The 24,890-nt window shown below is 40.8% G+C and overlaps 1 protein-coding gene across 2 annotated transcripts in view; it reads right to left on the reverse strand.

Annotated features, from left to right (window-relative positions):
* The window catches only part of tmem104 (transmembrane protein 104), a 116,615-nt gene that overhangs the window by 71,199 nt on the left and 20,526 nt on the right, over positions 1–24,890 (reverse strand). For both annotated transcript variants that reach the window (XM_079564487.1, XM_079564488.1), the window contains exons 7-8: positions 12,457–12,556; positions 3,131–3,227 (exon numbers count right to left, since the gene is read on the reverse strand). In XM_079564487.1, coding sequence (XP_079420613.1) covers positions 3,131–3,227; positions 12,457–12,556 — 197 coding nt within the window. The remainder of the gene's footprint in view (positions 1–3,130; positions 3,228–12,456; positions 12,557–24,890) is intronic.

Below are 24,890 nucleotides of genomic sequence, written 5' to 3' on the forward strand. Positions count from 1 at the left end.
TTAAATCAGGCTATCAATTAGATCAGTGGTTCTGAACCTTTCTTTAGCTGCGACCCCCATTTTAACAATTAATGGGGTTCGGGACCACTGCCCCATAGGTATGTATCTAATTTAATCCCACAGTAGTATCACACCATGGGAAACAGGGACATTAGCCTACATAATTCTTTAAAAAAGAAGGAAAAAAACAAATAGTTAAATAAAATAAATCAGATTAAGAACAAATAATGACACACTGGTAAAATAGCACATACATTCTACAAAAAAATAATAACAATAAATACATATACTTTTATCTACATGGTCTGGCAACCCCCTGAATTTTTCTCGCAATCCCCAGGTTGAGAAACACTGAATTAGATAATAAAAAACCTGGAGTCAGTAGGAGCTACTATGTAGAGATATTGTTGCACCAATGTGAGGAAAATGCATTTTGAGAAAGTGGCTTTGAAATGATATTTTTTTTAATAAATCTATGGAGAAACCAATGGCCGCGGGTAGCACTGTTTCGTGACCACCATGCAGGCCGGCATTGCTGTAGTACCTCCATGTAGCAGCAGCAGAAAAAGCTAGTTTTGCTCTAGAAAGCTTCTTTAAAACTGTAAAGCCTGCTTTCCAAAAATGTTTAACTTTCTACAGCTTCACATTGCTCCTGCTAGGTTATGTAAAATTAAAGAAACCAGGCCAGTTTTCAAAAGGTTTAGAATTCTTGTATATTAATGAGGACCTGACTTTGATTGACAGACCGTTAGCATTAGAGCCAAAGGCGCGTTTACGACCAAACTACACGCCCGAGGGCCGAGTCTACGGTGAAGATCCCACCCTTTAGTCCTTTAGCCCTTTTTGGGAACATGCTTGATCGTAGCAGCGGAGGAGAAGTCTGTAAATCCATCATGGACTCCCGCTCGAACGATTGGCATTCACGTAAACGGGGAGGAGTGAGCAGAAGGAGTCTATTATTTATTATGTCCATGGGAGAAACATTGTGATTGACACTGAAACATTGTGAAGTGTAGGTATTTTTTGGTTTCCAGGTGAGAATGTATATGTGAAAAAAAAAATGCCTGTAGTGTCTCTTCTAAAGCCCGGTGTTCACTGCACAATTTTCTTTTCATCCAATGCCGTTTCTCCCTCTCAGAGTAATCATCCTGCACATATCACACATCCAGCACGCGTTCATCCAACTTTGAATGCGCCACAACATCCAATAAGATTTTCAGATGTCACATTGCAAGATAAGGGGAGTGTAACATGTTCTTCTTTGATTGCACATTCTTCCTGACTCTTTGCACGCCCTGACAGTTTCTTGAGAGATGATGCAACAAGTGAATTTCTCCATCGAGATCAATAAAGTCCTATTTTATCTCATCTCTGCAACTGAAAATTGATTTTAAAACATGAAACACAAGTGCAATCGTGATCACATAATTGAGATGACTTATTTTCCCCAAATCCTTCAGTTTTAGACAAAGCAGTAATAAAGAACGTGCCACTTTAGAAAGCCAGCCAATGCTTCATGTGCTCCATGTGTTGAGACGGGCTGCATGATATGAAATAATATAGGAACATTCAACAATATGCTCCAGGATCAATTGTTTTTTAGGGTTTCGGGAAGGTTTTCACTGTTGATGGATCTGTCTCCATGGTTACTTATACTTATACTTTATCCAAAGCATTGCTAGGGGCATTATCATTGGTTTTGTCCCAATAAGCCTTATTCGCTTATATTAATAAATTAAATCTGAAATGAACCTGCCCTGTGAACATGTTAGTTCATCGTTTGTTTTCAACGCTCCGCCCACCGGCCCTGCAGCAGCAGAGAGCGGCGCTCAGAGAGGAGGAAGGGAGGGCTGAGGCATCTCCTGCAACGATCTCCACACCTTGTGCTTCAGATCGGTCTTTATTTTGTATCAGTCATTGATGCAAAATGAGGACCTCATTGGTCCTCATAATCACGAACCAATGAGGTCAACAAGCCGACAGTTTTGTACGATCTAAAAAATAAACCTTGTGTCAGACGCGAGTGCCATTTAGCGCAGCTCAGCGCCGCATACGTGCAACATGTTTTTGTCAAAATATTTCAGCTCTATGTTCTCTTAAAACAACGTGAAACTCACGCCCAGACATTCTCAATAGTTTATGTCCTTTTCTTAAGCCCCTGTTTTCAGCCACAGCCCAGAGAAGAGCGAGACATGAGGGAGACAGTTGTGAAAGTCTGTGTTTCTGCAGGGGCGCTGCTAAGACACTTGTGGCCTCAGGCAGATGCCTCTGAAAAGTACCCCACTAGCAAAAGATACTGGCAAGAAATAGTATTAATAAACTGAAAATCTATATTTTTAGAGCCTATACAGCTCCTTTTACTTTTGTATAGAATAAATAAATTAAACGGATTTGAAATAAGTGTGATTGTGATTAGAATTTAAGAGGAGCAGGAACGGCCGGTTTGTCAGGGGTCGCGGGAGGAGGGGTTGGGTGTAGTGCCCTTTTGATTTTTGAGCCCCTGCCACTCTGTAGCTCTCTGCACGGCCCTGATCCTACTGAAAGGTCACATACGCACTAATAATGCACCTTTAAACTGTATCAACACAGTTCGTTAGATTGAATTTGCATTTGAATTTACACTAAGGCTGAAAAACTAAAACGGAAGAAAATTAGGACACTCGTGACTGTAACAGAATTGTGTATATTTGTAAGTTGCCGTGCATTTTAGGTCAAGCAAAGACCTCTGGGATTTTATTTTGGTGATAAATTGTGCAGCCCTAGTGTTGAGATTAGTAGAGGATTGTGGAGAAGATAAAGTACAAAGACTTCATGTTCCTCAGAGGGAGAGATCAGTCAATCCAACGGTGAAACGCAATAAATCCCACTATGTCAAGTCAGCGTATGTTTTCCGACAAATTGCAAGTTTCACCGATAAAGTTTTCAAGCATGTAATATTCAAAAACATGAAGAAAAACACCAACAGTCAGCTATTCATAAAACATGCAAATCAGCTCCAAAGCACCCTCAAAGCAAGACCTGTTTCCGGAATTCAACTTCCCCAACCAGGGACAGATCAGCGTTTGATCTCTTCACAAAACCAGCCTTCACACGAATGTGGTTTGAATATTGAAAACATGGCGTGACTCACCAGAAACACACGGTACGCGTCCTTCCGGGTCACGGAGCCCCAGCACGGGTCGGTGTCGTTGTACTTCACGCTGCCGCTGCTGCACGAGTGGTTCCCGCTGAAAACGACAACACAGATTTGGTTCATAACAAAGAAAAGTTCAACAACAAAATACAGTATAACACAGCTTACTTTGAGCAGAAACAAAAAGCAGGAGTGTCTCAAATGATGATTAGTTGCTGAAGAAGCTCTAGAGGTGACCTTAAAGCTAAAACAACAGACAACACCTTACGAACTTTAGTCCTTGACATATTGACCATTTACAGTCCCAATAAAAGGTAAAACACCAAGAACATTGTAACCAGGATTTTTTAAGAAATTCAAAATGCTTGTCTTACTATGTCCCACCTCAGCGGCTCAACAACCCGACCATAGATGCAGACGACATCTGGAATCGCCCATATATGGTCATGTTTGAAAGCAGTTAAGGGGGAAAACAATTGAGAAAAATCTAAACTTTCTCTAATTATTCAAAAACTACTTAAACAAATGCTGAGTTTTCTAAATAAAGATACAAAGACATGGAAAGACATGGAGAGGAGCAAAGAGGTTCAACAGCCCACAAATACAAAACGGAGAATGCTAACATGCTAATGCTAACGCCAGCTAGCACTAGCTACGACTGCCGTTTTTTCGCTTCTACTGAACAATCTACTGTGAAAAAACATCCATATGGACCCGATTTAGACTTGACTTTATTTGTATGTGATAGATACGTTTATATTTTGCCAGAACATGGCAAAAAAAATTGTGTTTCCCAAAAGATTCAGTTTTCCGCTCGGCGAGGCCACGCCCCCTTCCGTCTGTATCTATGTTCAAAACAAGAAGGTTTTTTTTGCCTTTGAATTCAGAACGTCATGACATTATGGATACGTGACAGAAAATGACGCTGAATGCACATTTTTGCACAGATTTGGCCTTTTAAAAACTTTTTTTTAAACTTTTGATCAGCTGCTAAATAGACTAAAAGGTTGACTCAAAAAAATGTTTTGTCTCACTCCGATTTCTACTTGTTGCATATTGAAGCTCTACTCTGTTAGAGCCAACTATGCAAAATGTGAATTTTCCCCATTTTTCAACTGGTCTTGAACTTTTGATCAGGACTGTATCAAAAATCTAAAAGCCAAATAACGTTACTACAAAGGGTTGCCAAGATCATTTCTATATCGACTTATTGTCCATTATACCATGGTCTGGGTGAACGCTCGATTTTGATAGCTGGAGGGTGTAAGTTAAAGAGTGATATACTACACCGAGTCCGGCAACAGTTAAATCACGTTCTATATCACTCAACTGCAGCCGTTTTCATAGTAACCATAAAAAGCTGGAACTAGCTTCAGGTAAAACAGCTAAAAAAGTGAAATAATACTGCCCAGGAAAGCAAAACGGCCCCAATGTACAGTTCCAGTTTGTTGGACGATGGCATAAGCGGGATAATGCCTGACGAGATGTCCATTATCAGACATATATTAGTATTTTTCCCAATTTTTAATAATGCATGCTTTAGAGTTGAAAGTACCCGGTGTCTTTAGAGTCAATAATATCATTTTTCGTGATGTTATCCTGTTTCGATATATCAAACTTCAAATATTTACCATTGTGAGAGGCCTAGTTGCAACTCAAATTATTTTATTTTTTTGAGAATGAACCCAACGCGAGGTGAGCCGTCCTAAAACCGCTCTCGGACATTCTCCCACGCGGCGCTCGTTTTACTTCACAGATCTGAATCGGGGTAAATACGTCCAGGATAAAGCCGCGTTAGAAGTGCCATAAACCTTCTTTCCCGACGGCTCTGTCCAATCTGCGGCCTCTTTTATGTGCAGCCGGCGCAGGCTCAGCACCGGCCCCGGGGCGCGGCATTTGAAGTCCGTTTGTTGGGGCTGAATTGAATCAAAGTTTGACTCCTGTTGAGGTTTAATGTGACGAGGCGCTGCAGGTTGGAGGTGCTCACTTTATCACAGCTCAATTACAAAACGGCCTTTGGAGATTTGCTCTGCTGCTAATATTGACGTCGTGAGGTTTCAAGAAGAGGCGCGGGTGTCGCGGTGCTTGTTTTGAGGCTGCCAGTGCTTACAGGCAAGTAGAGAGAAGGTCAGAGGGAGCTGGACTCTGTTTTTGTGGCTTTACAGAGAGATTATGACAAAGGATCAGACAGTATAAGAAAGACTAAAGAGTTAGATACGGAGCAGAACAGAACACTTGTCATTAACACCATCGTCCAGGTGGTTAATGTAATCTTTGGAGACCACCCACCTCTATACGTGCTGTAAAAATGTTAAAATAAAGTATTTTCATCCCCTACATGTTCCAGAAATGTCCTAATGTGTAGAATGAGCCCAGAAAATCCTGCACTGTCACTCAGAAAGTTGTTACCTCGGGTCCGAATTGGCGTCATGCACGAGCTTAATATAGAAGGTGCAGTTACGCGTATGACCTGAGGTGGCAGTAGTGAGTATAAAATGGCGAACTTGCATCCAGTCTCTTTAAACTGCACCTGAAGAGAGCACATTTTGTCCAGTTTGGCTTTACATGAAATCTAAAAGCTTCTTGATAAAAATCACCAACATATGGTCGAAAACGAAGATGAAAATGCGACAAAAATGCGACAGAAAAGCAACAATAACAAAATCGGAAAATGACTAAAAAACAACAAAAAAGTGACAAAAACCAACAACAAAGCAGCAATAAAACCATGCCAGAAGAGCAACAATAACAGAGCAAAAACATGACAAAAGAGTGACAAAAAGTGACGGAAAAGCAACAATAACAAAATAGAAAAATGACAAAATCATGACAAAAAAGGCCACAATAAAGTGACAACAACAAAAGAGCAACAAAAACACAACAAAAATGTGGCATTACACTGTTGCTCTCCAGTCAAGAAGCTTTAGATTTGGGTAAAGCCGAACAGGAGAAAATGTGCTCGATTAAGGTAGGAGGTACGAGATTAAAAAGAGCTCAGCACAGACTCGAATTTTTAAAGGGGCTAGATGCAAGTTGGCCATTTTATGCTCACTACTGCCACCTCAGGCCATACGTGTAACTGCACCTTCTATATTAAGCTCGTGCGTGACGGCAATTCAGACCCGAAGTAACAACTTTTTGAGTGACAGTGCAGGATTTTCTGGGCTCATTCTACACAATAGGACAGTGGTGGAACATGTAGGGGGAGGAAAATACCTAATTTTTTACATTTTTAAACTCTGTATAGTCCCATTAATGTGTCTCACAAATATGGTTTCTCAAAGGTTTTAGTTTGTTTTAGTTTGTTGACCAATGCTGTAAGCTTATAGCTGTACAGAGGCAGCCATCTCGAGTTTGCCCTGAGGAACGCCTAGAGCCAAAACGCGTTGGCAATGATTTTCATCTCATCTAGCCTCTAGTTTTGGAGTGTTTCAGTTTGTTTGATTTTTTAGGGTGTTTGTTTGTATTGTATAGATCAGGGGTGCCCAAAGTGGGGCCCATGGGAACAATTCCATTGGCCCGCCAGAGAGTGACCTACTTTTGCGCTGCATATGATTAATACCAACTCTCCCATTCATTCTCATGGTAGCAGTACACTGTTTGGCCACCAGCGTCAAATTGGGGGCGCTGTTTCACTCCTATCGCAGAGTTAAAGGAACAGGGCCACCGTTTTTACTGAGATATGTTCTTACCTGAGCTTAGACGAATTTATAGGTACTTGTCTGGTCTTTGTGCGTGCCCTCAGTCACGCAAAAAGACCAAAGATGTTGCTAGCATTTGGCCTTTTCCAATGTATTCCTACAGCTCCAAACAGGGGTGAAGTTGGAAGCGACCACGCTCTTCTACGGGCACGCACAAAGACCAGACAGGTACATATCAACTTGTCTAAGCTCAGGTAAGAACATATCTCAGTATGGAAAAAAGGTGGCCTGTTCCTTTAAGGAAACACTTGGTCTTGGCGTTTATCAATCACAGAGCGTTGTAGCATTAACTCCCAGTTTTCCAACTTTTATTGCAAAGGTTGTTGACATCAACAAAGGTACGTGTTAAAAAAGGGCTTATAAAAGAACTGATGCTGAACTGACACTTTCAAAATGATCTTATATGGAATTTTCTTTGAGTTACCTGAATGAGATAAAGTCACTGTAGACACAGGCTTTCGCCACAGTTAACATTTGCTTTAATGTAGCGTGTTATTTGCATAGATAGAATATGCAAAAATAAAATAAAGCAACAATTATTATTTGCAGTTACATGTGTTTCACATGATGTCGCTGTGTTTGGCCCGTGACCCACAGGCACTTTTTCATTTTGGCCCTGAGACACAAAAAGTTTGGGCACCCCTGGTATAGATGTTTTGTATGTTGTCATCACTTTTCTGTTTGTCCCTCATTTGTTGCGTTTTCATCCTCATTATCAACTCATTAATATGACGCTTTTTTCAAGAAGCTTTGAGATTTGGGTAAAGCTAAAGTGGGGGAAATGCACTCGGTTAAAAGGCTGGGCTCTAAAAAACAGTGAAGTTAGCAGAGCGAGATCACTGTATTTTGAGTTCATTGTTGTTGAAGAAGAGACTTTGGAAAATTCTATTATAATGTCTAAATGTTTTCCTAAACGTCATAGCAACAGATTAAAGGGTTATTGAATCGCTTAATTGCTTGGACCTGATTCCAAAACAAAGCAATAATTAGCCGTTATTAAATTTGACTTTGAAATTGTCGCTCGATCATTTAGTAAAATGAACTCTAATGAGGCAATCACAATTATCCAAGGCCCTTGTGTAAGATTGTTTAATGGACTGAATATTATTGAAGGTTTTCTGTTTTCACTGTAATATGTTTTATTCTCATCTTTATTCATTTATTTATTTTACTATTCCAACAATCGAAGAGGGGATTGTTGCATCATTGCTGTTTAATGACACTAGTGGTTTCATTTATAATGTCAAGATTGTAAACATACTATTAAATGGATTTCAAAACGTATCGTTCTACCACTACTGCCACTATTACTACTGCCACGCCTCACAAGATATTATGTATCTTTCTATCGAATATCAGAGCCGATACGATATTGGCTACAAATATCAGATATTGAACCAGTTTTGGCTCTCAATGCCTTTAAGTGTAATTAAACAGGCCTGGCAGAGCCTTTCCCCACCCACAAACTAAAGTCAAAAATTGCTGAGAAAGGGGTGGTCTCGGAGGCTTTGGGGGAGACGAGGGGGGTGAGTGTGTGGGCGGGGCCTGCTCTGTTGACAATCTCAGACCAAGCCCCTAGATCTGACAGGACTGACAGACAGCTGTTACCGGTGTCACAACTGTGCGCAACTTGCGCAAGGTTTATTTTTTCGTAGGATAGTTGGTGCACTCTCATGGCTTGTGATTGCTTGATGTAGCAACTATCCTACGAAAAATAAATAAAGATCGCCGCTGGTAGACGACTCGCTCGCTGTCAGTGACTGCGAACAGAGAGTGAGCATCGCACAGTAGCTTTTCTAAGGGATTTATTACGCTACACCACCTCAGCCGAAGTGTGAGCATCGCAGGGGCGCCATCTACTGGTTTGACTCATGAGCTAAATATGAAACCTCCAGAATCTCAAACTATAAGTTAGCATCGTAGCTAAGGCTAAATAATACTACTCTCCCAAGTGAGCTGAATAAAATACCAGTAGAAATATTCACTACGTCGTTTGTTGTAAATGTACGTGTGTGTGGGCGGGGCCACAGAGGCACAGAGGCAGAACCACGGGCAGAACTGATGACGTTTTCTGGACGCTGTGGACACACTCTCCTCCAACCACAAAAAATCAAATGTAGTTGATGCGTGAAACCAGTAGAGGCGCTAACCCTGCGGTTTTAGACACAAAAGTGAGATTTTGAACAAGTTTGCACCAAATGTCAAAATATTGACTGGGACATGTAACTCTATTCAACAACCGTTAGACCGTTTATCAGCAAAAAAAAGTGGATTTGGTGTTTAGTTACTCTTTAAAAAACACAACTTTTACCACCTAAATCTTAGTGAATATGGGCATGCTGTATGTCATTTTGAAGCTATGAACCTGAAGAATTCAATCACTGAGTTAGTTTTAACCTCCACAAATGTATTTCTGATCGCCGTGCAAAATGCCGCGGCTAGCAACAGTATGCTAAAGCAAGCATGCTAACGAAAACTAATCAAGGCTGGGTCAGAAACTATGATAGAAATAGTGACCTAATAAAATAAAATCGGCCACTGCTGAAGCCAAGTGTTTAATAAATAACTGATCTCACATATTTGTACTGATCAGATCACTTCATGTGAGTTGTTTATGTTAAAGCCACACAGCGCAGAAATTTACCGAATACATAAAATAGAAATACACTCCACTATACTCCATTGAAATGTGACTAAAGTCAGCAGAATAGATACGGCATTGCGTCATAGAAGGGGGCGTGGCTTCCCCCGTGGGAAAATAGAATCCTCTTGGAAACACAATTTTTCACACTTTTTAGCCATTTTTTGGTAAAATATAAACTTGTTCATCACATACATACAAATAAAGTAAAGTGTAAATCAGGCCCATATGGATGTTTCAGATTGTAGAAGTGAAAAGCGGCAGTCGTAGTCAGCGCTAGCTAGCGCCTGCATTAGCACGAGACTAACATGTAGCATCAGGTTAGCATTGTCTGTTATTTATGTATTTATGGGCTGTTCGACCACTTTGCTCCTCTCCATGTCTTTTTATCTTTATTTAGTAGAAAACTATATTCAAAATTCAGCATTTGTTAAAGTAGTTTTTGAATAATTAGAGAAAGTTTAGATTTTTCTCCAAATTGTTTTACCCCTTGACTGTTTTCAAACATGACCATATATGGGCGAATCCAGAGACGCCGTCTGTATCTATATGAGATTTAGTCAGGCTAAGTCCTCATCCAAATCCATTCTTTGATTATCCACTGCAGTAAAAGCATTTTCTGTGTTGAGCCGGTCATTGGGAGAATGTTTTGTACTGATGGCAACAGTAAAGTCCAAAATGTTACACAGTGTGCCTTTAATGTAACCTAAAGCCTAAGGATATTTAATGTAGAAAAGTCCAGTGATCCTTATTAAATGTTTATCCAAGAACATGACAGTGAAATATGACTTTATTGATCTTAAAATGGAGAAAAGAGTGTATTAAAACTTTCACTCAAAGAACTTTTAAGAAAGTCTCTTGGTATTGGTAAATATGGGAAATCAGCAGATACTCAAACCCCAGTATCAGTATCATTAGCAAAAAAGCTGGATTGGTGCATCTCTAATCACTTTAGTTTAGTTCTATCCATCTAACAAAACAAATGAGCTTTAGCTAGAATAAAAATGGATTGTTCATGCATCTACAAGTCTCTCTTACTGTGTGATTTCTTCAAAAACCCTGATTTAAAAATGTCCAGCTTCTATTTCCATTTGTTTCTCGGGGCAGGGTCCACTCCGATATGAAAACTTTATCCCCCGGTTTGGTAATAAAATCCTGTCTCCGAGCTGTGTCGCCGCCGAGGGGGAGGGGGGAGAGGTCACGGAAACTTTATTGACAAAAAAAGACGAGATCAAAACGCCGCGGGCGAGCAGAGCCTGTGTGAAATCTCAAATCGCGATCCGACTACGGCTCAACAATGTTTAGCAAATGAAATAATCTGCGTCAGTTTGGGAGTTTTAATCATCCGGGACAATGAATAGATAGAGAGTCCACTAAATCAACACGGCACCACGACATCGACCTGACGTTACCCCACCTTCCCCACCGGCGCTCAGGCGGAACCAATTTTCCAATCAACGAGGAGCGCCTGGACCGCTTTAAAAGTACCGTGCTTTTTCTCTGGTTGTTTTGTACTGGGAGTTGACAAGTCATCGCTGCAGCCGGAGCAGGACGCCAGTGCTCACAACACAACTCGAAACTCAAAAACAAGCTGTGCAGGACAGACAGGTGTAAAGCGCCACGACTCACCGTGCTTTGCATTAATCAACTTTTGACTCAAGTTTGCTGCTTCACAGACAAATGGAGCATTCATTTATATCATTATTATATGTTTATACCATGTTTCCTTGTTTGTTGTGCTTAATACAGACAATTATCTAATGTATGTTATTTAAACTGTATCTAAATTGATTCAATGGTTCAAATATTGACTTCAAGTAATGTATTAAGCCTTTAAGCTCTTACCTGGCTCTTGCCTGGCTCCCCTGCCTTAAAGGGATATTTCAGGATTTTTGACATAGGGCCTCATTTCCTAGTTATCCAGAGTGTTGCTGATTTCTGGAGATATATATTTTTTTGTAATTCAAGCAGTTCTTATATTTGAAGAGTTCCGTGGCGCTAGGCTAGTGCTAGGCTAGTGCATTTCTACGATATCAGCTAGCCTGCATTAAAAACAGTCTGACCCGCTCCACATTGCACCTGAGGCAAATCACTTATAACGCCAGACTAACCATATAAATGTCTGTGTCGATAGAATCATTGTAACCATTTTGCATTTAAAATAACTTATATTTGAGCAGCATCCGCTTCGTGTTTGTATAAGCTACGCAGCGGCGGAGTGATCTGCTAGAAAATAGTCCCTCAAAATGCGATCATTCATGTGATGCATGTTATATTCCAAAAAATATTATTATTGTTTTAATGCAGGCTAGCTGATACCATAGAAATGCACTAGCCTTGCATTAGCCTAGCGCCACGAAACTCTTCAAATATAAGAACTGCATGAATTACAAAAAAAATATCTCCAGAAATCAGCAACAGTGGATAACTAGGAAATGAGGCCCTATGTCAAAAATCCTGAAATAGGCATTTTCTCCAGTTCGGTTTCACCCACATCTCCAAGCTTCTCAACTGGAGAGCAACAGTGTAATGCCTCATTTGAAAGCTAAGACCTACAAAAGTGATAGCTTTTAGTTTTTTTTTAAGATTTTAGAATTGGGCCATGCCAAACTAGAGAAAATGTGCTTGGTTCAGGTCAGGTAAAATTCACACAGTGGTAAATGTTAATTGTGTCACCGACAGCTGTAAAATGTAGACTTACCTGATGAAGTTAAACTCTGCTGTAATTCCAAAGCTAAACTTGACTTGCCACTTAAATGATAACCTGTCGTTGTGCTAAACTAAAACTAATACTTGTCTGTTACCTGTAAAACTTGCACTGGGTTATTTTGTTTTCTTGTTTAAAGTTGTCACCTGATCTACAAATAAACAGATAAAATGATCCAAGAGGAGTCAAGATTTTTTTATCCAGTGGTGAGCACGTCCTCATCAAGTCTGGGAACCCGCACAGCCACAGCTAATAGACCTGAGCGTTTACTCACCAGGCGACCTCCATGAGCGAGATGGGCACGGCTGCGGCGTAGATGGCCAGGTCTCCGTACAGATACACGATCAGGCAGATGTAGAACATGTTCACGCCAACTGAAACACAGACAGAAGAGGCTTAGGAGCCGAGAGTCTTCACGAGCAAAGATTTAATACGGCTGTTTAATTTGAGCTTACAGAAATACTTTTGGAATTAAGATAATGTGCAATTGATAACTGTGGGGACTGGAGCGTACAGAAAAAGCATTTTAAGTGCTGAAAGTCTAGTGAACGTGTGTGGACTATGAAAACTCTGCAGACTACTTTGGTTAATGAAACAGGTGCGGCTGATGGCAACGCTACCTCCTCCCTATTTGAGGAGAATAAAGTCTGGGTTTGCAGACCAGAAGTAGCTAGCGACGACTTTTAAAAACCTTTCCTATAATCTTTCAGTACAAATCTCTTTGTGACTTTTTTGTGAAGAACTATTGCAATTCAGGCTGGACGATATAGCCAAAAAATGAATCAATTTTCTCATATATTCAATATTCAATTTTATTTTTCTATTATTCATGAATTTAGACGTACCTTTTAAACAGACCTCAGCTCAAACAAAAACAAATGCTTTCCTCCATATCATTTAACACATAAACATGTTCCATTGGCTCAACCAAACCCTAAAACTGCCAGAGACTTTAAAGCAGTACTAAGTAACTCTTGCCCCTAGAGGCCATAAGCGTAACTGCAGGTGCCGTAGTAAGCTGCGATTTTTTAACTTATTAATTGTCTTGGAGAGTAAATACTACGCTGACAGAAAAGACAAAGGGAGAGAGGGATATTGTACATCCAATTATACAATGGAAATATTTTTGGTTCACTGAAACTTTGCTGTAAATACTGTTTGAGTGACGTTAGCCCGCAGTTAGCTTTGCCCGTTAGCATGCTAGCTTTTTCTTTGTGATTCTATTAGTGTGTATTGGTGGCTCCGGTCCGGTGGCAGTCAAGTTGCAAACATGGTTTTCTGTCCAGAGACACCAGGGGGAGATGAAAGACCCTCCAATCATCCCATAAACACTTGTATTACCCGCACAGGGACTACGAAAAGGATTTATTAAAGTAAACACGTTACTTAGTACTACTTTAACCTCTTAACCCCCACCTGAACTGAGCACATTTTCTCCAGTTTGGCTTCACCCAAATCTTCTTGAAAAAAGTGTCTCAAAATAGCAACAAAAATTAGACAAAAAAGCGATGAAAATGCAACAAAAAATCCAAAAAAGAGCAACAGAAAAGTGACAGAAAAGTGGTGAAAATGTGACAAATTCAATTAAAAAAAAAGGGTGGAACAAAAACGTGATAAAAGAGCAAAAAAAGAAAGTCTCAAAAAGCGATTAAAATGCGGATAAAATGTGATGACAACGTGAGGAAAAAGCTCCAGAAGAATAAGCTAACATGCTAACTGTGGGCTAGTGTCACTTTAAACAGTATTTACAGCCAAGTTTGAGTAAAAAAAAAAATTTCCATTGTATAATTGGATGTACATTATCCCTCTCTCCCTTCACCCTTAGATGACTTTTGGAGGTCTTAGCTTTCAAATGAGGTGTTACACTTGCCTGTAGGCTGTGACCTTATGGATATGGGTAAAGCTGAACTGGAGAAAATGCACTCGGTTAAGGCGGAAGAGTAAGAGGTTCAAGTCTAATGTATAATAATATTGAGATTGACCAAGAAAAAATTGCGATTTAGATGAAATTTCCATGAATTATCCAGCCCTATTTGCAATTACGCTTAGCTCTGCAACTTTCTTTTTAAAATAAAAGCACTGAAATGAGTTTGTGATGAATCTTGCAGCCCTAAGGCAAACAACATTACGGGAAAAAAGCTCGATTTGACACAAAAACTTTCACGCCATTTGTGTTTTCCTTTTGCAGACGCCATTTCCTTTTGACCTTTCAGAAGATGGAATATTTTGCTCTGTATATCAATGGCAGCAGTCAAATTTTGTATCGCTTCAAACCCATGGATACTTGCTAAATACAATACTACGCCAGCCCACACCTGCTGTTTGAAGCCGTGTTCGTATTACACAGTAAGATCTGACATAACTGTCATTTTGAACCAAAGTCCTTCTCATTCAAACTCTTCCTCGACTGTCACTTCACTCCATCACTGCGGCGGCTCAGCGGCGCCAGCGCAAATATTAATAGTCTTAATTAAAAGCTAATCTCAGCATGAAGGATGTTCCTCTGTCGGGGTTTGGACTCCAGCTCCATCTGCCCCCGGGACCGTTACACAAAGTTTAAACTCTTGTCGACAGATTTAGACGGATCTAAAACTGACGGCTGCATTAATCCAACACTCCATGTTATTTTAAGGGCAAGGCGCTGGGGCAAAGCAGACTCGAAGTAACTGGCTCGAATTCATTGGATATAGAAGTATTTTTATAGTTGCAAAGTAGTTAGGGCTCCGACATTAAATGCAAGTAAGCTAATTTAGTTTGGCAAACCAAAAGAAAATATAGCCTGGTAAATCAAGACTAGACTGCTTTTCTTGTTCTATTTAGAGGGTAAGCACTTTTCTACGTTTAGAAACTTGAAATAATGTGGAAAAGACATGGGCTGCATTGGTTTACATCTCAACGTGAAGTTGGTGCGCCCCTTGAAGTCAGCAATGACATTTGTACATGCTAAAAGGTTACTACTAGCAGACATGTTTGCTAACTGCATGCTAACACATCTATGGTGTCGTAATTAAAGCTATTTGAGACCTACAAATTTCGTCTTGTGAGACACTGAAGAGGCACCAATAGCTGCTCACACCTGCAGGACAGTGGAGGCGTCACAAAAGGCGCTACAGGAAACAAAAAAGGGACAAACGAGGAGGTATCAGGGCTCACAGTTAAGCCATACATGCCTTCTATCGCTAGTGTTCTGGCTAATGGACATTCACTGGAGAATAAAACAGATTAACTGCCAAGCTTTTCCCAGAAGATGGTGAAAGACTGTTGTGGAGCGGAAGGAGCTGTGCAGGAGGAACAGGGGGTGGAGAAGGTGGAGCTGACCAGTGCAGGACACCACGCTCTGAAACAGAGACAAACCCAGGAAGTGGTGCATTGTGTCAGAGGATAAGATGAGACTGAAGGCAGTCGGCCAGGTTTCATCCAGGTTACAGTTTCCACGAGCTCCAAAAACATGCGGGTCAGGTTGGCCCACATTGAACGCTTGTACAATGACAAATAAAGCACCTACTTATTTACTAATTACTGTGTTTTCCGGACTATAAGTCGCTCCGGATGCACTCGTCAAAAAATGCCTAATGAAGAAAAAAACAACAGGCTTAATAGGAGTTTGATATGCTAACATTGATGGTTAGCTACATGAAGCATAATAATAGAACAAAACTCGCGATCTCACTCCAAATCACTAAATCTATTGAAATCTTCACCCTCTGTGTCACTTCTAAACAATCGCGGAGGCGTAACTGCACTGTTGACAAGCCTCTCCCGGCAGCACTTTTTTCAAGCTCCCATTTCCAAACTCGTTCCTCTCGCTGTCGCCATCGAGCTTTTAGCCCATGATTAGCTTTGTTTTGTTTTCTTAGAGTAACCGCCGCTTCTCGCTCACTCCAAACTTTCTTTCTTCTGCTTGATTAGCCTGCAGTTCCCTCTAGCGGCACGTGAAATTATACATTTGAATTTAAAAAAAGGAAAAAAATCACATACTCGTCGCTCCGAAGTAAAAGGCTCCCAAACTATGAAAAAAAGTGCGACTTACAGTCCGGAAAATACGGTACTTATTTGAGTGCAGAGCTGCCATCAATGGGTCCAGTGGAGGTTTATGAGCTTTTAAAATGCTGAGGAAAGTTCCATGCTTCACTAACGCAACCAAATCCAACAAATACACAACAGAGCACGTTAGAAGTAGTGGAAGAAATCAACGAATTTAACTCAAACCCGTGAGAATGAAACACAATACAAATTTTGCTCCAGGCCTAATTACAATGCGCAATTTCCCCTTCATTATAGTTTCTCAATATGTCCAACTAGAAAAAAAACATTAAGAATTCTGCTGCAGCGGTCGCCCCTAATCTCCCACTGTAGCGCTGTTGTTCTCAAAGCACACTCCGCTAAATGTCCCTCCGAGTCAATCTGCTCCACTCTCTTTATTTTGGTGACATTTGGCTAATGCTGCCGCCGCTTTGGGGAGATTTGATTTGTGAATGTGTCCCTCTTATTCCCACAAGAAAGAAAACCATTTGGGTCAAACAGCTGAGGGCAAGATGTTAATATCCAGTTTTTATCTCGTTATAATAGACACTGTGCAGATAAAGACTCAGGGTGACTTTAGTTCTCGTTGCTTTGTGTGAAGCCTTGAATGACACCGATTGTACAATGCGAGTGATTATCTTGTAAGATAAGTCCCAGAGCTGTAAGATGTGTTTCAGCGGAGTGTAACCATTGATGTTTTAATCGGGAAATGATAAAGGCCAAGTATGTTTAATCTTGTCATTCAGGAATCCTATTGTGTAATAAAGCCTTGTCCTTGAGTGTGCACTGTGGCTCATTATTAGCAACTTGTGTTGATCAGGCTAATGATGTATTGTATAAAGAAGATTTAAAAACCTAATTGGATAAGTGCCATTTGGGGCGCACACACACTAGTCTTTCCAAATTGTCATAAGAGAGTGGGCCATTTGCGGCAATCGAGTCAGAGAATTAGACAAATGATGTTTCAATATTAGGAAGCAGCAGCCTGTATATAAACCCATTCATGATATGTGTGGTCTGTGAAAGTTTAGACCAGGGGTGTCGAACATACGGCCCCTGCCCTGTAGAGCATAAATTCCAGAGAATGTGAAAAAAATGTAAGTCTCTAGTCCATTCCTGTGCGAAGTGATGAATTTTTAAGCCACAAGGGGGCATTACATTTAAAAAAAGGAAAGAGTTCCACAATTCCAGCAGAGGGCACTGACATAATAAGAGCTCAGGATATGAACAACACATTATATAGCCATAAGGTAAATGGACAGTATGCCCCAGGGCGGCTGTGGCTTCAATAACAGCCTGACACTGATGAAGGGAGACCCCCGAAACGTCTGACAGGCTATAAAATTTAATCCTGACGAGGAGTGCGGTCCTTTCTTTCATTAATTCAATAACAGCTTACCACCACCAAGTGTGGACTGAATGAATAATGACTACTATGTAGTACTTTGAGGAACTTAAAGGGGGGTTTTTATGCAAAATCGACTTTTTCAAGCTTTACATCATGTTATTATGTCATTCCCTCATTAAAAACATGCCTGAATTGTTGCCTTGGCTCATTCACGTATTTTGGAGTAATCTGTAAAAACTCTGATGGCAGCCATTTTAGGGCTAGGTTTGCCTGAGTCCTCCTAGGAACACCTCCACCTCCTGGAGATGCCTCCAAGCTTTTGTCACCAGCCGAGTAACCAACCACTGCTCCTCAGCAGAGCCCCCTCCCCACTGATGCCACAGACAGCGACAGCCTTTACCAATCATAATCACGGCCCCCAGCTCAAGCCCGGTCAATCACTCGGCCGTGCTGCGACCCTCCTCCGCCCCTCCTCCGCCTGGCCTCTCCTCGACTCTGCCCGTCGTCATGGCCAAATTGCTGTCCCGGGTCTCGTCCTACCACCACCGGTCTTTTCAGGTTGAAATGTCCTCATGTGTGTGGCCTGAGCACTTTGTATCCCGTTTTAAAATAGCTTAAGTTGCAAAAATCCTCTAGCGCGTCTTAGGCTTAAAAGTTGCACGTCTCTGGGCCACAAAGTTCATGAGTTGCTGTGGTGTAAAAGCCATCGATTCTTCTGCAGAATGGCCAAGGGCTAAGTTTGGAGCACACATGTTCGACAACTTGCCTACCTCACCACTGTGACTCAGACTGTCTTTCCCTACACCCTATTTCCCAATATACTGTTCTGACCAATGAAACTTGCAGGCAGTGGCCGTTTATCTGTCTGAGGTAAAGCTGAAAATTGAATTCTGTTTGGAGCCATTTCACAGTTTAAACTGGGTACTCCATTATATCAGCTATGTTCAAAACTATATTCTTTATCAAAGCAGGAGTGGACACACAAGTTGAGGAAATTAGGGCCAGCACAGAACTCGTGTGTAATTATAAAACTGTCTTTCTCTGTGGATCGAACTAAATGTATGACCACAATCTCCTCGGTCACACTTCAAAGAGCCCATTCAGAGACCCCCATTCATAAAGGAACATCTCTTTTTTGGAAACAAATTAAGCCTTCCCCCGGACTCATCGCACTGATATCGATTTGTTTTCTTAATCACGGCTCGCCAATACAACGGCACAGCTCGAAATTAATCTGTACATTTGGCAAAGCGGACACTGGAACTGCCAGACGCACAGGGCCGTTTCCAGATATAAGCACTTCGACGTCCACGCGGTAAAGTCGAGGTCTCCTAAAGTGTTGTTATGCCTTACAATATAGTACCACTTTCAATCCGCTTAGAAAATCGACATGCTTCATTTAGTGTAACTATACTTGGATCGTGTAACTTTTCACGTCACTGTATTTAAATAGAGAAAACGTGGAACAGCTTGGTAGCTTCAGTTTGGAGCTATATCTTTGCTGGGAGAGACTAAACGCTAACAACATTTGTGTGACTGAGCGCATGCACGAACACCAGACAGTTACGCATCAACTCGTCTAAGCTCAGGTAAGAACATATCTCAGTATGTAAAATCAGTGGTCTGTTCCTTTAAGTATAGGGCCCCCAAGACACTAGGATGCCCCAAGAAACAGAAGGACTGAGTCATGAGAGAAATGCTGATGTACAATGCCAAACTATTTCCATGTGGAGGTGGATTTTCTAATTCCACATGATTTCTAGATTTTTTTCTTTTGTACTTGCATTTTGAAAGACGAACAAATTACTGCTCGTAGCATTATGCAGTGTTGTGATGGTCAATGTAAATTATAAGTAACACTATCCTCAAAGCATTTTTTATCCTATGTTTGGAAGTAATTGCCAGCTGTCTCCACTCGTACTACAGGTCACACGCATTTAGACTCATTAACGTTTTTTTTTTTAAATGTATCAAGTTAATTACAGGTCTTTAAAGGGACTATAGGGAGTTTAAAAATGCTAAAATTATGTATTTTCCTCCCCCTACATGTGCCAGCAATGTCCTAATGTGTAGAATGAGCTTACCTGTTCACCACAACTGCCTCTAAAATCCTGCACTGTCACTCAAAAAGGTGTTACTTCAGGTCCGAAGTTTAATATAGAGACTGCAGTTACGCGTAAGACCTGAGGTGGCAGTAGTGAGTATAAAATGGCGAACTTGCATCTAGCCCCTTTAATTACTTAATCGCAATTTAATCGAAAAGCAAAAACAAACATTTTTTGCCCCTAACTTATTCAATAATTAGAAAGAAACATGACTTCAACAGCATATGTATTTATTATTGTTAATCTGTAAAGTTATTCAAGCAACAGAGTGCATTTATAGGTATTTTATAAGTGTTTTAGGAACTCTGATCACTCATGTAACTTGTACAGTTCATTAAACAGTAACAATAATGCCACCTTTATATGAGAGTAAAAAATAAAAGCGCCTCCCCCTACTTTTAACAAAGATATAACATTGATCCCTCATCCATCAATTTCACTTCAGTCAGAAAGCTTTGAGTAATCTTATTTACTTTGGTCATTTGTTCTGTTTATTTTGCAACAAATTCCAGGAAATACAGAGTGCTACTGCAGTAGAACAAATGACCAAAGTAAATGAGAAAGCCAATAAATCATCTAAGCAGTTCTGTGCTCAAAGTGTGTGTACGTCACAGCAGCATCGATTTGTTACTATGTCGTTAGTTAAAAGTTAAAGCTTGTATATATGGTGTTATCATTCTCACTCCTTACACTCTTTTCCATAATTTTCCCATTTCAAATTGTATAAAACATCAATGCTATGGTGGCTGTCCCGGCTTCCCCCACAGAGCCCCCTTTAAAGCTCGCCGCGGCCCTGCAGACGTGGCAGGAGTCTCGCCCATTCATCTTCGGTGCGACCAAAGCACTTAAAGCTGCTTTTCGTTTCACAGCGGCTCTCGATTCACAAGTTTGACATTTAAGTAAAAGTCAGTGGAGTATTTAAGATGGCGGCCGCTGAGTGTGGACGGATCTCGTTAAGGCAGAGTTAATTAGTATTCAGGGGCAGTAGAGGGGAGTGAGAAGGACACGCCAAAGGAGCAGACACACATTGGCGGGCCATATATTAGATTCAGGGAGGCACATTGTATACTTGGTGACATATAAATCTTAAGTTTACACTTAACAGTAAATTTTTAATCATCGCCTTGACGTCGCAGTACATTACAACCTTTATAGACTTGCAGCTTTTTCAGTGATATGTGGATATTTTTTTCTTGATAATGCTTACCCAAAGGACTGTAGGGTTCATATGTAAGTAAAGATAATGATAGAATACTGACTCCATGTCACTTGCACAGTTTTGTAGAAGTAGTAGAAGTAAATATAAAAAAGGCATATTATGAACCGTTTTTAGCAATTGCAATCCTAGCGGCCTGATGACATCATCACACAGCGCTGTTTGTTTATGTCGGACCAAAGCCTTTGCCATTAGCACGTGAAATGTGAAGGAAACACAAATCCTCGCGGCATGAAATTATGCGAGTTTGCTTTGAGCTCCGTTTGTGACATTGGTTTTAGACTCTGCTACACAAAACCAGCGCCAGGGCAAAGGATATAGAGCAGGGGTTTCAAACATATGGTCCATGGGCCTAATCTGGCTTGCGAGATGATTTAATTCGGCCCCTGCCCTGTAGAGCATAAATTCCAGAGTATGTAAAAGAAGAAAAAGTAAGTCTCTAGCCCATTCCTGTGCAAAGTTTTTTAAAAGAATAACCAGAATGCTCATTCTAGCCACTAGGGGGCATTAACTTTAAAAAAAAGGAAAGAGTTCCATACGTGTCCAGCAGAGGGCCCTGACAAAATAAAAGTTCAGGATATGAACAACACATTATATACGTGGTAAATGGACAGTCTGCCCCAGGGCGGCTATGGCTTCAATAACAGCTTACCACCGAGTGTGGAGAGAATGAATAATGACTACTATGTAGTACTTTGAGGGACTTGTGACACAGGCTTGTAAAGTGCAATACAAGTGTAAGCCGTTGTTATTAATGAAGCTACTGACAAGTTGAGGCTTCGACCAAATCACAGCTCATAATTATTCATTTATTGGAAAAATGTTCTCTATTATATGGAGCTGAATTTCGGCCTGCGGCTTCTAAACAGCTGTTCTCCTTTCAGCCAAAGGTGAGCACTTATCAGTATCTTTATCTCAAAAGCGAAGACAAAGATTCTGCAAGTTATCCCGACAAATACAACAGCTCTATCACGCTGCGCTGGTAGTTCAGCCAATCAGACGCGCTCACACAAACAAACCTATTTTTGTAATTGGCTAGTGTAATAAAGAATCGAATAATTGAATTTCAATTAATTGCACAGCCCTATTATCAAGCATGGCAATATTTTTGGAGGCATTTTTATCATGCACTGCTTTGTTTTCCATTCTTCATGCACTTTTCAATCTCCACCACTTCAAAAAATGTCAAAAGGCATTTGTAAACTTTGGACACATGGCCCTTTTCTTTTTAAAGCAGTACCAAGTAACTCATGCCCCTAGAGGCCATAAGCGCCACTGCAGGTGTCATAGTATGTTGTGTTTTTTACTCATTAATTGTCCGTGAGAGTAAATACTACGCTGACAGAAAAGACAAAGGGAGAGAGGAATATTGTACATCCAATTACACAATGGAGACACTTTGGGCCAGATCTTGTGGCGGCGCAGGCTCTTGGTGAATTATTTTCCGAGTGGCGGCGCTATATGTGCCATTCGCCTCCGCCACCTGTGAGGGGGCGTCACAAGAGGAGGTGACTGCACTGATGGAAACACGGCTGACATTCACTTCCTCGTTTACATTGCGCTGTCTTGCGTTCTTTCTTAAGCCTTAGGCTCTCACAGGTCAAACTAAAAACTTTATTTACCCCATCGTGAGCTAAACGATGTTCACGTCTCGAGAGAAAAAGAGCTACAGCGTCCGCTGTGGCGCGGATCTGCCCGCGCTTCGCGTGAACGCGAAGCAAAACAAAAGCACATGTTCACCCCACACAACCACTCTCCTGGACGCGGAGTCGATCTGGTTGGAGGAAGATGTGTGTCTCCACCCACTTAAATGCGCTAAGTCTGGAGTGGCAAGATCACAAAGTGCGCTCCGACTGAGCGCAAAATGTCACGCTATCGTCTTTTGATGCACAAGATCGGGCCCTTCATCTCACTCAAACTTAGCTGCAAATACTGTTTAAGTGGCGCTAGCCCACAGTTAGCTTTGCCCGTTGCAATTGTGGGTTTCTGGCCAGAGACACCGGGGGAGATGAAAGACCCCCTAATCATCCCATTAACACTTGTTTTACCCCCAGAGGGACTACGGACAGGATTTATTATGGTAAACAAGTTACTTAATACTGCATTCAGGTAAACATATTATTCATCAAAATTACTTACTGTATTCCAAAAAGTATCGGATTGGCCCGTGAGAACCGTGTTTTCTGGTTCTAGATGGCAAATATTTTAATATATGCATCGTTCAGGTCTCAGTATTGGCAATCAAGTATTGTTAAAGTACCGTGGTGGTGAAGGTGTTAAAAAATCTGTCAGTAATGAGTTTGGACCAGGACTAACAATCTGAACTTAAGCGCTCGGATAGAGGTCCTTTAATAACAGAAAGATACTTTCTACTGCATCCCGCTTGTTGGTCATATTTGTCAGTGGTGGCTTTGAAGGGCACAGTAGATTAATATACCTTTCCTATGATTAAAATCTATAGCCACAAGTCACAGAGTCCAGCAGAAACATACCGGAGATAAAACGCTGATTCAGAGCGGACGACATAGGTCAGCGCGGTGTCCTCTAGGCGTCTCTCTTAATGGAGTTTAGGAGCTGGAGGTGGCTTTGTAAACTGTGGTTTCTGTCGGAGCCCGGGTCAGCCTGGTGAAGGATCGTGGAGTCGGTCCAAACCTTGGTCTCACGTGGTCCCAGTCCTGGTCCCACATGTTCCACAGTCCTGGTCTCAGTCTGGTGCTGAGTCCTACTAATGCCCTCTAACTGTCTCCATCACAGCGGGAGGGTTTAATTAGCTGCAGAAGGTCTTTACCGAGAATTTATCACGAACCTGTGGCAATTAGGGCTGTGAGAATAATCACAATTTAATCAAAATCGAATATGTAGGGGTAGAATTTGCATAAAGATATTGACTTTGAAAAGAATTGAAGATGTATTTTTAAATATACTAGTTTGAATGAGTGTGTATTCCACTGTAATTGTTCTATTAAAGGGTTTCATGTAAATTTAATAAAACATTTTGGATCAATTGGACCCACTGAACTTGTAGATGTGTAGATGTGTGTAGGGTATTTGTAGATTTGCAGGTTGGAGCGAGCGATATGACGATATAAAATCACTCGAGATCTGATCTGTACAACAGTGTCGTTAAGATTACTCAATAAAAGCAATGCAACTGATAACTGAATACTATGTCTGAAAGTAATCCTGCTACTTCTTTGATCCCTTCAAAAGTAATCTGATTACTGACTAGGAGTGTGACAATATATCGATTTTCCGATATATCGCGATATTTTGTGGAATGATACGATACCGATTTTATTCCGACATCGACGTCATGCATATTAATGAGGCAGCAGCGCGCCACTGATTTCACAGTCAATAGAGGCCAATAATGATCAAGAATTCAGTCGGACCAGCAGGGGGCAGCACTACAGTTTTAAACACTTGGACCAAACACTGTCACACAAGTAAATTACTTTTAATGACAGATTTTATATTTAGAAATAAGATTAATTTGGGGTTGATTTATCCACTTTTAAATAGGACTGTGGTTTCTCGTTTGTTTGAATGTAAGTGACGTCACCGACAGATCTATAGACCCATTTTCAGTGTGTAAGTCAGGGATCATTTATAGACACATAAAAAAGTGGTACAAAGCACATGAAAAGAAATGTAAATGATGAATGATGTGAAGTATGTTCAAATAATTTTATCGTGCTACATCTTTTCAGAAAAGCTTTCGATACATAGCCACCGACTCGACTGCTGTTTTTATGTGTTTTTGTATTTATTGTTGTCTACTGTGATTCTTGCGTTTATCCTGGAAAGCGCTCTGGGCACCTTCTGGTTGTTGTTGGGCGCTATACAAATAAAATTTGATTGATTGATTGATATCGTAGGCTATTTTTGTGTGCAATATATCGATTATCCCAGTATCGATGTATCGTAAAAAAAATAATTGTTATCGTAAGCATGTATCGCTTATCAAATCGAATCGTGAGGTACTCAGAGGTTCCCACCCCTATTACTGACTGCTG

This window comes from Gobius niger (assembly GCF_951799975.1).
Source record: "Gobius niger genome assembly, chromosome: 10".
NCBI lineage: Eukaryota > Metazoa > Chordata > Actinopteri > Gobiiformes > Gobiidae > Gobius > Gobius niger.